General features: G+C 40.5%; 1 protein-coding gene across 1 annotated transcript in view; it reads left to right on the top strand.

The window, feature by feature from the left end:
• Sox5 (SRY-box transcription factor 5) overlaps positions 1 to 15246 on the top strand; it is a 446577-nt gene that overhangs the window by 100418 nt on the left and 330913 nt on the right. The window contains exon 4 of the mRNA XM_017798952.2: positions 7935 to 8142. Within this exon, the coding sequence (XP_017654441.2) occupies positions 7935 to 8142 (208 nt within the window). The remainder of the gene's footprint in view (positions 1 to 7934; positions 8143 to 15246) is intronic.

The raw sequence follows: 15246 nt of genomic DNA on the forward strand, positions 1-15246 counted from the left end.
AACTGTAAACCTAAAAATGTACAGCCAATTTTGAAAGAGATGCATCTTAGCTCTGGAAATTGTTATGGGATATGTCAATGCTTTTGTAATGAAATGCTTCTTCTAAGTATGAGGTTATTAAATAAATAATTAAAAAAAAGAAATATTTGCAACAGTTCTGAAAGTAATGTAGGACACAATGCCATTTTGCAAAAAATAAAAAAATCCCAGATTCTCCAGTCTCTGACATAAGTATGAAATCAGTAAACAGGGCTGGGAGTTGGCTCGATGGTATGAGCACTTGCTGTAAAAGTATAGGGACTCAGTACCCAGCACCCACAGCATCAGTCAGTAGACAAGTGAACAGTTAGACAAATGCCAAAATGACTAGGGCCGAGAAAGAAAAGATCATTGGCCTCTGACACAAAGAACTTGTCCCTTTAAGGCTGTCCGTCTCCTCCTCTGCTAATTTCCCTCGGAGCACATTATCTTTGCTTTCTCTTCTCAGATCCTTCTGGTCCTAGGACCTAATGATCTCTCTCCTCCACTGCAACTGATGGTCCTCCCTTTTCCCGTCTCCCTCTTCATTAACTCTCAGTTTATTCCAATATCAGTTCCTGAAGCTGACTGTACATCAAGCTCATAGGTACTGCTTCTTAAATCTCATGTTTGGGCTCCAACTCTCAGTTTCCAAGCTAGGAATTCTGGGCTTTGGATTGACAGCACTGTGTAAAATATTCCCAGGTATCTAGTTCAAGCAAGAGTACCCACTGAGAATCTCTTTCATGTGTAGAATAAACCTTCTTCTAACACTGTCAATAAACTATCTTCTGTTTTCAGTTTCTGTTGATTATTATCATTGGAATGTGATTTTTAAATGAATGCATGAAAATACATAGTTCACAAGTAAAGACTACTGGCTGCTCTTGCGGAGGACCTGGGTTCAGTTCTCACCACCCACATGGCATAACTCCCATTCCAGGGGATCCAACGTCCTGTTCTGGCCTCTGCAGGCACTGCACACAAGTGGTACACTTATATACACACAGAGACAAAACACTCATACGTGTAAAATGAAAATAAATAAAATTTGGAAAACAAATGCATATAGTAGGTTTCTCATCAGTAATGATATGTAAGCTCAATCAATGAAAAAATACAAACCAGGTCAGACCTTTGTAGAATCTCCATCCCATTTAACTGAAGACAGAGTCTGTTTTCCCAACTTTGGGAAAAATATAGCATCAAATTTCACTTGGCACTGTTTATGGTGTCCCAAAATACGTAAAAATGTTCACATGGATCCTCTATGTGACCTGCAAGGAAGCCAGTTTATAAAGTGATAAGCTTCCACCTCTGTAAGGAGCCTCCTCACCTCCTCACTGCTTCCAGTGTCAGATCCCCACACTGGGTTTTGTCTGCACTGAAGAACCTTGCTAGGGTCCCTTCCTTTTCTTGTTGTAAACAAAGAACTGACAAGAAGCAAACAGAGAAGACATTTTCTTTGTCTCGGAGATCAAGGGCATCAGTCCATCATGGTGGGAAAGCATGGTCTGGTGCTGGAGGACTAAGTGACTGATCACTTTGCATCCCAAGTCAGGAACCAGAGAGATGAATGCTGGTGCTCAGCTTTCTGCGATCCAACGCCCTCTTCTGGCCTCTCTGGGCATTGCACACACTTGGTGCAAGCAAGACACATATATACATGAAGTCAAAATAAATATTTTTTTAAAAATTAGCACAGAAACTTGAAATGTAGAGTTTTCTGAAGATAATATAGCAAAATCACATGAATCTATGTCTGTACTTTAACATTTCTTGCTGATAAATATTATATATATTATTTGGTCCTATGACCCTAATATATATAAAAGTGTTAAAGGATTCAGTGTAATCATTTTTGGAAAACCTCAGTAATACATTTATGGAATTGACGTATATATACATTTTCCTAAAACTAACTTTGGGCTTATCCCTATAGCTTTCGGATAATAAAAACCAGGCCAGCGCATCCAGGCCTAACCTCTGAGCGTGGAAATCTCCTAAAGACTTGAAATGTTCCATTCCTGTAGTTTTTTGCCCTGGGTCTAGATAAGATCATCTGAAATTTGGTCTTCCATTATTGTGTCTGTGGTCGATCAGAACGTCTGAGGCCACTGATCGTGTAAATATGCTATAGGTTCACAAAGAGCCTGCCAGTTTTATTCTGCTGTGGAGAGATGATCCCACTGTGGCAAGCTCTCCCTGGGTAAGTGACAGCTACTTTGCTCACATTGCCCCTTCTTTCCCAGGTACTGGACACAAGTATGTATTAGCAGAGCTCCTTCAGAGAAAGTTAAGGACAGGTTTGAAATTGGTTGACTCTCCTATCAGCCATGATCTCTGTGGTGGCAACCATTCTTTCATTAAAATGCGAAGGTACTAACTGCTGTTGTGTAGGTATCGGGAACTGGCTCCATCCTAACCAAAGAAAACCCCTTCATGAGCTCTGTTAGCATCTTAAAGTGTTGGTTTTAGCTCAATGTGATCTTCTTATATTCAGAGTTTGCTGCTAGGGAAATTAATACTTGAAACTTAAGCTGATATGCCTTGTGGCTCATTTGTTAAAAGTTACCAGTTAGTTTTGTCTCGCACTTTAGATTTCCCTCTGTGCATTACAGCAAAAGGGTTGCTGAAAAGAGACTGTTTACCGTAATGACAGATGATTTCCTCTAATGTAACATTCTTTAAAGAGTAGCAGAAATCCTTATCTCTTTCTAAGTACTTCTCTTATGAGCAGCAATATTTTGAGTTGCTGGATATACTGGATATATAACTCCAATTAACTTTATCTTGATAAAGTGTTAACAAGGATATTGTTTGGGCAATTTTTTTAGATAATTGGTTAAAGTTATCTGTCTATACAGTGAGTTCACCATTTCCTTAGAAGATAAACCCTAGATCAGGGCATTCACCTGTAATTCACTGTTAACAGGAGCTCCTGGGGGACTTCAAAGAGTCAGTTCACAGCGAGAATAGTCACAGGAGAAAAGAAATTCTATAAAATAGGTTGTGAAATTGTTTGTGTGATTACAGAGGTGTAAGTGTGTACACAGAAGCAAGAGTACTTAGGACAGCAGCTCCCACCCATCTTTATTCTAAAGAGAACAGACAAGCATGGTATGATGTTCCCTGTGGAAATCTTGTGAAAAAGTAACCAAGAAAAGTTTGTAAAGACTTAAGAGAATGTGTCTACAGTGTTCCTTAGGTTGTTGTGACTATATTACACTTGGTATTGCTCAGTTTGACAGAGTGGATGGTAAGTCTAGACAATGCGTTCAGAGAAAAAGATGTACCATAGGACTGACTTTTAAATGGTGTTTGAGGAATAAATATATAATGTAGCCTTTAAGATTATTTTCTGGGGCTGGAGAGTTGGCTCAGTGGTTAAGAGCACTGACTGCTCTTCCAGAGGACCCGGGTTTGATTCCCAGCACCCACATGCTGGCTACGAACCATCCTTAACTCCAGTTCCAGGGGTATCTGAAGCTCTCTTCTAACCTCTGAGGCATTGCATGACACAGGTGCACTCACATACATGCAGGCAATACACTCATACACACATAAAATAAAAATAATAAATAAAATATAGTTTTTTAAAAAAGATTATTTGCTATTTTTTTCAGTATTTCCTAGTGATTCTTTATGACAGTCCATTGCTAGCCAAAGAATGTAACCACGTCAAAGCCTGTTGAAGAACAAAACACCTTTTCTCTTTCTTGGCAGTTCACTTGATGGCCTGTGTGATACAAAGGTCCTTAACCCGGCACTGATGACAGTCTAGTTCATCCTTCAGATTTCCTCTACACAAGTTTCAGTTAAGTTCACCTTAACTGAAAAAGAGCTACCCAGAGACCTGGGCAAGATAGTTATAAAAACATGACCTAGTATTTCTATCTGATTAACCGCTCAGACAACGTGCTTGTGCAGTGCTCATTCTATATTGTTTCAGTTTTTAGTGTCGGATAGCCGGAAGAACTGAGCTTTGCAAAGCTAAAACGTAGCGGTTTAACTAATTTGAAGGCATTTATCTTTTAACTGAAGGAGGCAAATATATTAGAAGGGAAATTTTCATGTTTGTAAGTACTGAGGAGAGGACAGTGTATCTTGTTCATTTTCAGTAGATACAAGCAATCGTTCTGTTTCTCAAGAAGGGCACATGATGTGACCAAAGGTTAGAAGCAAGCACTTTGAGCTCAGTAGCTTTGGGGAGGTTTTCCCTCTCATAATGCCCCATTTCTGTGACCCCAGCTATTTCCCTCAGTCTGTGTCTCCTAGCTTTTTGTTCCTATTATGTGAGAATCATAACTAGTCCTAGCATAAAGATTATAAAGTTTATGCGTATGTGATCCTTTAAGGAATGCCTCCTACAAAACATTCAATTATATTCTGAGGAGATATGAATGTAATGTTTTAACCAACATGTATGAATTTAATTTCGGTGTATAGGACCAAAAATCAAGTAAGACAATGCATCTCATGAGGTCAAAAGCCAAGGATGAAGTGTTATTTGAATAATTAGCCTATGTGGTTGAGTCATATAACCCATTCCTTTCTCTCAAATGAGGTAATACCTCCTTGACACATTATCTAAATTAAAATTTAAACATTAAGGTTGACATAATATTTTTCTCTTAGTGTTTGTAGTGAAATGCCGTCTTTAGAGTTACTTAAAGAACCTGTATTTTCAGAGGGATATTTCAGCGAGGACGCTTATGTGGGGTATGCCCTTTCTTTGTCTCTTGCTTCCAAAGGTGACGAAGGGATACAATTTAGAGAAGCATGGGGCAGGGTTCCCCAAGTGTATTCTGAGAGCTTAAAATGCTGCTATTGCCAGACCTTGTGCCTGCAAAATCTTGATGCTTGCCTTGGCTTTCAAGATGGGATTGGATGTCCCTGGCTACCTACCGTGGTCTTTTCATGCTGAAGGAAGCTGATTTTCCAGGTTTCAGCTGCCAGCAAAGCAAAGAGATGGAGGCAGCAATTGCTTCATGTGGGGAAAGGTGATGTCAGAAGAAGCTGGGAACACTGAGAGCTCTTTGACAGGAGGCTGAGCCAGCTCTGCTTAGCAGGATAGTCCCCATGCAAATGAATAGTGGAGCCCCACTCTAGAAACATCTGCTAACCACCCATGAGAGGGATTAACAGAATCAGAGGCTTGAATGTAATCAGACAGGTGAAATGGTGATAAAATAAATATTCCTGCATGAACCAGCAACAGCATTTAATGAATTTTATTTGTTTTTTTCCTGCTGAGTTTTGTTCCCTTGTGACATAGATTGAGCTCTTTAAGATATCACCATCCTGTTACTAAGATGTGGCAAAGAAGAAACCTGTAAAATGGGACAGTTTATTTGGAAGTCATTTCTGGTCTTTCAATGTACTTGATTTCATACACCCGTGGACACCTTCTCCCTAGTGGTGATGCTTTGTATAAGGGTGTGTGGTGCCCACTTGGCTACCACGTTCTTGCTTCTAAGGCTCTTCATACTTTAATGTGAGAACTGGTTGTGAATAGAAGTTTTCAAGGGACGCTGAAGTGGAGGTTGTGTGCTTGAGGACTGAAAAGAAACGCGATGAAAAATCCCGACCGAAGCATTAGTCCAGACATCTCGCTCTCTCTGTTTGGCAGGTGACAATGCGCACCGTGGGTCACTGATTTTAAAAAGTCCTATCAGTTTACTGAATGAAGTGTGAAGTGGACAGTGATCTTTTACAGAGAAGTTGGTGTTTATGAGTGTGCTTCTAAATAAATAACCCCCAAAGCAGGGATTCGTTTACCAACAAGGACCTGGAGTTACCATCTCACGCAGGCTGTGTTTTGCATGCAGGCACATTAGAAACTAAATTATATATAGAATGTTCAGCCAAGGTAGGATGCTATCACAGGCAGGTTCTTTAATGATGAAGAGAATTAGAAGATACTTGGCATTTAGGGTTGTGATTTAGGAGAGTCCATTAACACACATTAACACACTCCTCCTCCTCCACCCCCCTCTCCTCCTCCCCCTCCTCCTCCTCCCTTTCTTCCTCCCCCCTCTCCTCCTCCCTCTCCTCCTCCCCCTCCTCTTCCTCCCCCTTTCCTCCTCCCTCTCCTCCTCCCCCTCCTCTTCCTCTCCCTTTTCCTCCTCCCTCTCCTCCTCCTCTTCCTCTCCCTCCTCCTCCTCCCTCTCTTCTCACACTCTTCTTCCTCCCCTCCTCATTCCTCCCTCTCCCCCCCTTATCCCACTCCTCTCCCTCCTCTTCCCCTTCTCTCCTCCTTTCCCCCTCCTCCATTTCCTCCTCTTTCTTTTGTTCTTAGTTTCTCCACAGGCCTCAGCACATCCCACAAACTGATACTTGTCCCACAGCCAATGTCCCTATATCCATTACTATCTGTTCATTTCAAATGATATTATCGTATTGTGCTCATGTTAATAACCCTATTTTCAAGAATTGGGATGACAAATTTTAATAAAGTATTTGAGCGTGGTTTTAGCTATTCAGAAATATTATCATCACCCTAAGTTATGGTAAATCAGTTCATATCATTAGTCACTTTTCTGGGTTCAGTAGAACCTGTTAGTGTGTCTTAGACAGGTCTGGAAGGAACGTTTCAACAGATGTAACGAGTTATCCTGGATAATTTGTTTGCTTACTCATAATCATTTCTTTGAGACAGGGTCTCCCTGTAGCCCCAGCTGGTCTGGATCTCACTACGTAGACCAGGCTGGCCTGTATCTCACAGAGATTTGCCTGCCTCTGCCTCCTGCGTGCTGGGACTAAAAGACCACAACTGGCTAATCAGTTGTATTTTAAGGGAAGATTGTAATGCCAAACCAATAAGAAATATAGTAAAACTCGAAGATCTTATGATACAATTTTATCTATAAGCAGTACTCTGCTTCATGTGAAAGTAAAAATTAGGGTACTAAGAGACGACCCAGGGAAGCCTTTAAGTATGAAAAGTAATATTCTTTATCATGTTAGTTTCACTCTTTTTAAAAATGCCAAAAATATTTCTTTTTGAGACAGGGTATCCCTGTAGCCCCAGGTGGCCTGGAACTCACTGCATAGACCAGGCTGGCCTCTAACTCACAGAGATCCACCCTCCTCTGTCTCCTGAGTGTTGGGACCAAAGGTGTGTGCCAACATGCCCAGCCAGAAATATTTCTTATGTAAAATATACTCTAGATGTCATGTTGCACCTGAAATTTAGGGGGAAATGAAGAAAGATTATAAAAACAGTACTAAGTTTTAGAATTAAGAGTAAACTCATTCATGCACACACAGTTAGAAAGAAGCAAAAACTTCAGGAAACTTAGAGAACACATCCTCCTTAGAGTGCAAAGCACAGCAGGTCTGGGAACCAACCTTGGAGGAATAATTATAGGACAAAATCTTCAGCAGGAGTGGGAATGAACTTGGATATTCTTGATCAACTTGGAAATGCCCTGTATGGCTGTGGGGTTTGCAGGTGCATGAGAGAGACTTCACCTGAGTTAGGGTGCCATGAAGAGGAGGCGCGTCCAGAGAAAGGCAGACGAGGTTCATAGAGTGTACTTTGTCTGAATGCTTTGGGGTCATGAGGAAGCTTTACACAGTTGACAGTGTCGTCTCCTGTTCATGGACACTTCAGAGTTTCCAGTGAAAGCCAAGGATGATAACACATTATTACCATTTAGTTTAAGACCTTGTCTCAGTTTAGGAACAAGAAGCCCCATATTTGTTTTTTTTTTTTTTCTTGCAAATCAATCAATGAGACCCCCTAAAGTTGCTTGCAAAGTGAAGTTGTTTGTTTCTGAGTTTCTCTGCTCCTTGCTCCTAAGGTGGGACTCCCGTTTTGTATAATACCTACAGAATACATTCCACAAGCCCTGCCGAAAGAAAAATGACTGAGTATCAAGCCATGTCCCTTCCTTTGCTCTCTCTTCCAGGAAGTCGATGGCAATAAAGTTATGTCTTCGTTAGCCCCACACAACTCATCTACCTCACCTCAGAAGGCAGAAAGTGGGGGACAGAGTGGAGAGTCCGTGTCCAGCACAGCCCTGGGCACCCCGGAGCGGCGCAAGGGCAGCTTAGCAGATGTGGTGGATACCTTGAAGCAGAGGAAGATGGAGGAGCTTATCAAGAATGAGCCAGAAGGTAAAGGCTGGCAAGGACATGTTGCCACTCAGTACCTGAACTCAGTAATTCCGTTTACCTTCCGGTTCAAGTGTTTCATTTATACTCTTAAATTGGACAAAATAGAAACCCACTGCTGAGATGAGGTCTTTCTTTCTTCCACACACTAAGGCATAGCTCTTTTGATTTTTATTTTTAAATCATAAATTCATGTTGCCATGCATGTCTTATTTTTAACACATGAGTAAGCTATGCTTGAGTGAAACTTAAAGACTCAAGAATAGAATGTCACAGCATTGCCCAGAAAAGCCACATACTTGTCACCAAATCTGTAGTCTAGACGGTCCATCCCTAGTAAATTTTTTCCTAAGAAAAATTTTCATAAACTTTATATACTAATATGTCTTATCTTACCCTGACAGTTATACCTGCTTCTTGTATAGACCAAAAAGAATGTGGATCCACCTATTAAAATGTGATGCTCTAACTGGTTGATCTGCTTATCTTTCCCTTTGTTGAATGTCCAGGACTTTTTGCTTTTCTGATTTCAACTCTAAATGCCTTTAATAGATATTGATTTTTGGCAGAAAATAGCATACACGAGAGTTTGCCTTTAAAGTAAGGCAAATCAACCAGTAAGGGAGCTCTTGGATGTGTACAAGTGTAAGCTTAAACATTTGCTTTCTTCCTTCTTAAACCTGGTTGAATCCTGGATGTCGAAGTCATGCTACATACAGATGTCTCCTTTCTCTTTAAAAATGGAAGTTTAGAGTGACCAAACCAATGCACATGTGCAAAGACATCCTTTACATTAAAAACACTCTGTATGTACATGATTACATGATGGAACTTGGAGTTGGGCTCAAATCGAATCTGCTAGGGAATCTGCTTTGGCAATTTACAAGTTGTGTTTGACACAAAATCTTTGTAGCCAACGTATATAGAAGCCATGGAATAATGAAATATTTCTAGATTTCTATCAGATTTTGATCGAAGTTATGCAATTTACCCAATATCAGAATTAGAATGAAGTTTGGAGGTAGTTTCTTCAGTCAAACATTTGGGAATTTTGTAGTCTGACTTCTAATGGTGATTCAAAAAGAGCGAAGGCAGCCTGCTTTAGAAAATCTAGGGAGGGGTTTTTATGTCTCACCTAATGTTTTAGGATGATGTGATAAGAGTGAGGGGAAAACACAGCTCAAGTATCCTGGCTAGAGTTTGCTACTACTATTGAATTTTAGGCCTATCAATCATTTTTGGAACAGGATTAGATTTACAGTAAAACAAAATAGACACTGATATAGTACTGAGTTTCTAAGCATGACATCTTGATAGTGTCATCTCTTCTTGACATGATGCATTAGTGGGATGCATTGTGATTAATAATGAGCCACACTTCACCCATTTTTATCAAACACATGCGCAGTCCACCCTGATTTCTTTGGTCTTCTCCAAGCATGCAATTTTCTGTTTAAAGATGCCACCAAATATAATGCATTTAATTGAGTCATCGCTTGCCTTTACCTGCTTGTGACTGAGGTAATTTGCTGGGCTGTTTTGGGTCCTCCTCCCCATCTCCTCTTCTCTTCTCCTTCTTGTGTTTCCTCCTCTTCTGTTTCCTTCTCTTCATTTTCATTTTAAATTTAAATTAATTTTTAGATGAGCCCTGCAATCCTAAAAATCGTGGTACCCTATGATACGTCTGTACGTGTATGCATTGTTACTATCGGGTTAGACATTTCTATGTCCATGAACTTTTATGATCACTTTATGCTAGAAATAGTCAAAATCCTTTCTGGGTTTCTGAGAGTTCAGCCCACAGGTGCTGCCTGTAGTCACTTTGTCTACACCTCTGATGACACAGGATTTAAGGAATACTGTTCAGATGTATTTTAAGGAATGCTGTTCAGGCATCCCAGGGTGCCCTCCTGTTAGGATGATTTTATCTTCTTCTCACTCAGCTTAATATTGGAGTATTTGGAAGACATCTAATGAGGTCCAAAGTGACATTTTTTACATTGTGTCAATTTCATACTTTCTTCCCAGTCAAAAACCTTGATGTCTTTCACCACCTATCCAAACATTGTTTTGGTCCGGTTTCCTGCAGCCCTGTGAGGTTGCTCTCTGCCTCCTCCTCCAGATGGAAGGACTGTGAACATGTTCACTTAAGGACAGGGGAATTATACCCCTTATTTGAAATGGCGAATCATTAGTTTGGAATTTTGTTGCTCGGGAGATTAGTCTACTTTCTCCAACTCGTTGAGTCATCCATGTGTGTGGTATAGACTTGTGGATTTTCATGTTGGACTTGCATGTTCTTTCATAGAACTCTGTGATTGTGCTGGTTGGTCTTGTTGATCACTGTTTGAGTATTTCTTTTCTTTCTAGCACTACAAATTGCTAAAGATTTGTGCATTTCCTCTCGTTGATATCACTGGACTTTTGTTAAAGAGGTTCCGGCTCCTTTTGTTGGGTCTGGATTCTGGATGTGCTCTTGGTTCTGAGGTCTTGGTTCTACTGGGGCCTCTCAGCTATGAGCGGAAAAATACCTACATATTTACCTGTCTAAATATTTCTGTTCAACCATATCTGTGTTAAGGTAAATCTGAGTCCCTACAGTGTGTCACAGCCCTCATCCATTTCCACCTGGATTATTCCAGTCTCTTCCCTGTTGATCTGTATCTTACTATCTCGGACCGGAGAAGCCTGGTATCCGTTGTGTGCTTTACACCTACACCATGGTCCAATTCCATCTTGCATGGGCAAACGTCTCAGGGTGTTGCCCACTGTGACTGACTCCATGACATGTTTTTGCCACGTAGAGTCCTCTCACTTTTGATCTTACAGATTCTATTGATTTTCCAAGATAGTTTCCCACCTCTCCGCCTTACCCACAGACATTGTTTCCTGTATTTGAAATGTAGCTGCATTTTTTTCTTCCTCCCTGAATCTCACAAACTCATAGATTATATTTATAAATTCTACATATGAAGCTTCACTTTTGTGTCTAACCATTTCTTGTGTTTTGACAACTGTACATCTTCTCCACCAACAGAATGCCATGCGGAGTGCCTTCCTAGCACAGGGAAGCTCTTTTCTCAGAACCCTAGGCAGACAACCAAACCTTTTCCTATATTTACAGTTTGACTTTCCCTAGAATATTCTGTAATCAGAAGCATTAGGCCAGGAGGCCTCCCAGACTCTTCTCATTTGGTAACTTCCATGTCTGTCTTCTGTTCGTGGCTTCCTAGTGCACATTCTTTATCACTGAATCGTGATAGGCCATGGTGTGAAATTACCAGTGTGCTTTTCCGTGTGTGTATGAAGAAAACATGATGGTTGCTTTCACTGGGGGATATTATGACTAAAACTCTTAATATTCATGTGCAGAGCTGTGTGTCCACACAAGCTTTCAACTCAGTACAGTAAATACCTGGGGGAAGATATTAGTTAGCCTCATGTGGAACTGTCAATTTTTTTTCCCAAAGTGTCAAGAAGGTGTGCATTTCCACGATCAACACACGTAAATTCCTATTGGTCCACATCCTCACCATCTCTTCATGTTGTTGTATTTGTGGATTTTGTTTAATTAAAAAGGTATGTATAGGTGGGCGTGGTGGCACACGCCTGTAGTCCCAGCACTTGGGAGGCAGAGACAGGCGGATCCTTGTGAGTTCCAGGCCAGCCTGGTGTACATAGTGAGTTCCAGGACAGCTGGGACTACAGGGAGACCGTGCTTCAAAAAGCCAAAAAAATAAAATAAAATAAAATAAAATAAAATAAAATAAAATAAAAAGGTATGTATTAGTATCTCATCGTAGTTTACTTTGAAGTTTCCCAATGAAAACCAGTGTTCAGGTCCCTTTGTATGTTTACTTTGTATCAGTGAACCTTCTTCCCCAAGTACCCATTCATTAGGGTTTTGAACATTTATTGACTCATCTTGGGAGAGTTGCATTTTAAGAGCTCTTTATATATTTTGGAAAGTACTGTTGTAACAGAAATGTATCTTAGGAATATTGTCTCCAAGTCTGTGGTTGCCGTGTTCATTCTCAGTATTTTCTTTTGCAGAACAAATTTCCATTTGGACGGCTTCCAAGTTATGATCTTTGTGTAGACTATACTTTCTGTGTGTACATAGACTTCACCTAACTTAGGATCACTAAGAGATCTTTCTCCTGACAGTGTCTTTGAAAACTTTGTAATTTTGCATTTTACACTTTAGATCTGTGAATGCTTTAGAGCTATTTTCTAAGGCATAAGTTCTGTGTCTAGATTCATTTTTTTTTTTTTTTTGGTCCAGTTGTTCCAGCACCATCTGTTGAAAGGACCATCATTTCCCTATCAAATGCTTTTGTTCTCTTGCAAAGATGGTTGGCTGAATTTGTGTGTATTTATTTCTGCTCTCTGTATTCTGATCCATCAAATAATTATTCTGTTATTTTGCCAGTATCATGCTGTATTGGTGACTGTGGCTCGCTTGACACAGTCAAAATCGGGTAGTGCCAGTCTTTCAACCTTCTTCCTTTCTTCAGCATTTGCCTGGCTTAGTTTGAGTCTGGTGCTTTTCCTCATACTATGAAATCATCTTGTGTGTCCACAGAATAATGGAGATTTTGTTAAGACTGTATTGTGACTGTAGATCACATTAGGAATAAGTAATGTCTTTACAACATTGACTCATCCTTGAATGCCCCAAATCTCTCAGGTTACTAAGATCCTATTTCTTAAATAATTTCTGCACACAGGTCTCATAAAAATTTTATACCTTTTATACTTTGTATTTACTTTTTGATATAAAATGAACATACAAGCGTGAATCCTACTGCTTCTCATTTCAAATCTGGATTGCTAGCTGCTGGTACATAGAAAATAGTTGACGTTCCTGTACTAACCTCATAGCCCATGACAGCTGGAGCTCCATTTTTGGTGTTAGAAGCTTTGGGTAATTCATTGAGATTGTCTACTTGGACAGTCACTTTATCTGCAAACTGATAAGCTTTATTTCATCCACAATTACAGGTTTTTTGTATTTCTCTTTCTTCTTGCATGAGCCGGGATCGCTAGTATAATATTGAGTACAAGGGAAAAGAGGTGATATTGTTGTTTGGTTCTTGACCATGAGAGCCAGGCTCTGGTTCCTACCATGAGGTAGGACACTTGCTATAGAATTTTAAAAAACTATTTGATTTATTACTTTTATTTTATGTGTATAAGTGTGTTGCCTGCATTGTATGTAAGTGCACCCATGTCGTGCAATGCCCAAGGAGATCAGAAGAGGATGTTGGATTCCATGGAAATGGAATTAACTACGATTGTTAGCCACTATGTGGGTGCTGGGAATCAAACCCAGGTCCTCTGCAAGAGCAGCCAGTGCTCTTAACTGCTGAACCTTCTCTCCAGCCCCGGTTGCTGTAGGATTTTTGCAGATAATCCTGTCTTCTCATTCTCCCTCCTCTCTTAGTTTTCAAGGTGTTATAATATTTGTACCTCTTAACAGGACACACATAGTATCACTGTTCTCTGAATTTCAGAGCAGACAAGATTTTTCAAATATCAAACCATCCAGCAAACTTGGAATAAATTCCACAGGGTCACAATGTATAGTTATTCTATCCTTTTAGGATTTTACTTGTTCAGATTTTGTGGAGGATGATTACATTCACGATCACGAGATGTATTCATCTACAGTTACCTTTTTTGGTACTGTTCTTTCCTGACCTGTGCAAGCTAAGGCAATGCTGGTCGCTAGTGGGAATGAGGAAGTGTTTCCCTGTGTGTTAATTTTAGGTTACTGTTTCAGATTCATTCAGAATGCAGAACTAAGGACAGGAAGCCTCCGTTTGAACAGTATTTATTCTCCTCCAAACAGATCTGGGTGGTTATCATTAGACTGTATTCTCTATGGAAATTGCATCACCTGCATCATGCTGAATAATAGGGATACGTAAACTTTTACCTTAGAAGCAGATGAAACACCTAGACCCAATGAATAGACATCAGTGGAAAAGACAGTGGTAGGTAGTACCCACAGTGTCCTCAGAAGGGGACATTAAGGCACATCAGCAATTAGTGGAAACCTTTAATCAGCAGTAGCAGCTACCTAGGCTAGATTCTCATAGCAGGAAGCATTAACAGAAGGAAATGTCCTTACTCCGTTTGGCGGTAAGGTGGCTTTGTCATTGGATTTCCTTCAATACTTTAATATACTTCTTCCTCTAACAATACCTAAAAGCTCAGATGAGATATAACTTGTTATTTAATAGTATAAAGTCATATAGGTTATAAATTGAACAAGGCAAGAATTGAAAAGTCTGAGTTTGTGTTTAAGAGAAGGCTCAGTGGGTATGCAACCGTGAGGAGCACAGTTTGGATCCCCCCCCCCCCCCCCCCCCCCCCCCAATACGGAACCACATGTAGGTATGTCCCCAGTGCACCCCTGAGGCCGACCACCACCCAGCTCCAGGTTCACTAAGAGACCCAACTTCCAAAGGAGTATAAAGGGATTGACTGTGATAGCATTTTCTTTTGGCCTCGTGCAAGGTAAAGACATGCATGCGTGTGTAAATTCCACACTCACATAGTCACCACATTCACATATATACTCACATAGGCACACTTACTACAATATAGGTTAGCTTTCAAAAAGTCACTGATCAAAGGGCATTGAACATGCCGGAGCATGGCCACTGAAACCTGCTGTCTCATACATGTGCAAGGCCCCTGGTATCCTGCACAGCACACAGATGAGCTGTGCCTCTGTCACTACTGAGCATCAAAGGGGTAAAATACAAAATACTGGGAAATCAACTTGATAAAAGATCCACAGAACTAATCAGAGGGACCCTCACAAACCTCGTTCCCCTGTCCCTAAGAGAGCAGCAATGTGTGTGCAGGCAGCAGGCAGGGAGGAGCTGTATGCTAAGCTCACAAATAGATGCCACAGAACCAATCTTTTCTCTCCCTCAGCTAGTTTCTCATTGTTTTTCAAAGGCCATTAAAATGACCAGCAGGTTGTGATGAAGATTTTATTAAGCCCAGCATAACCATTATGAGAGGCCGTGTTCACCTTGTGGGGAAGGAAGGGGCAGATTTCATTAGAAAGGCTGCTTTATTCCAGGCCCA

The sequence above is a fragment of the Nannospalax galili genome, unplaced genomic scaffold (assembly GCF_000622305.1).
Source record: "Nannospalax galili isolate Female #2095 unplaced genomic scaffold, S.galili_v1.0 scaffold917, whole genome shotgun sequence".
NCBI classification, from domain to species: domain Eukaryota; kingdom Metazoa; phylum Chordata; class Mammalia; order Rodentia; family Spalacidae; genus Nannospalax; species Nannospalax galili.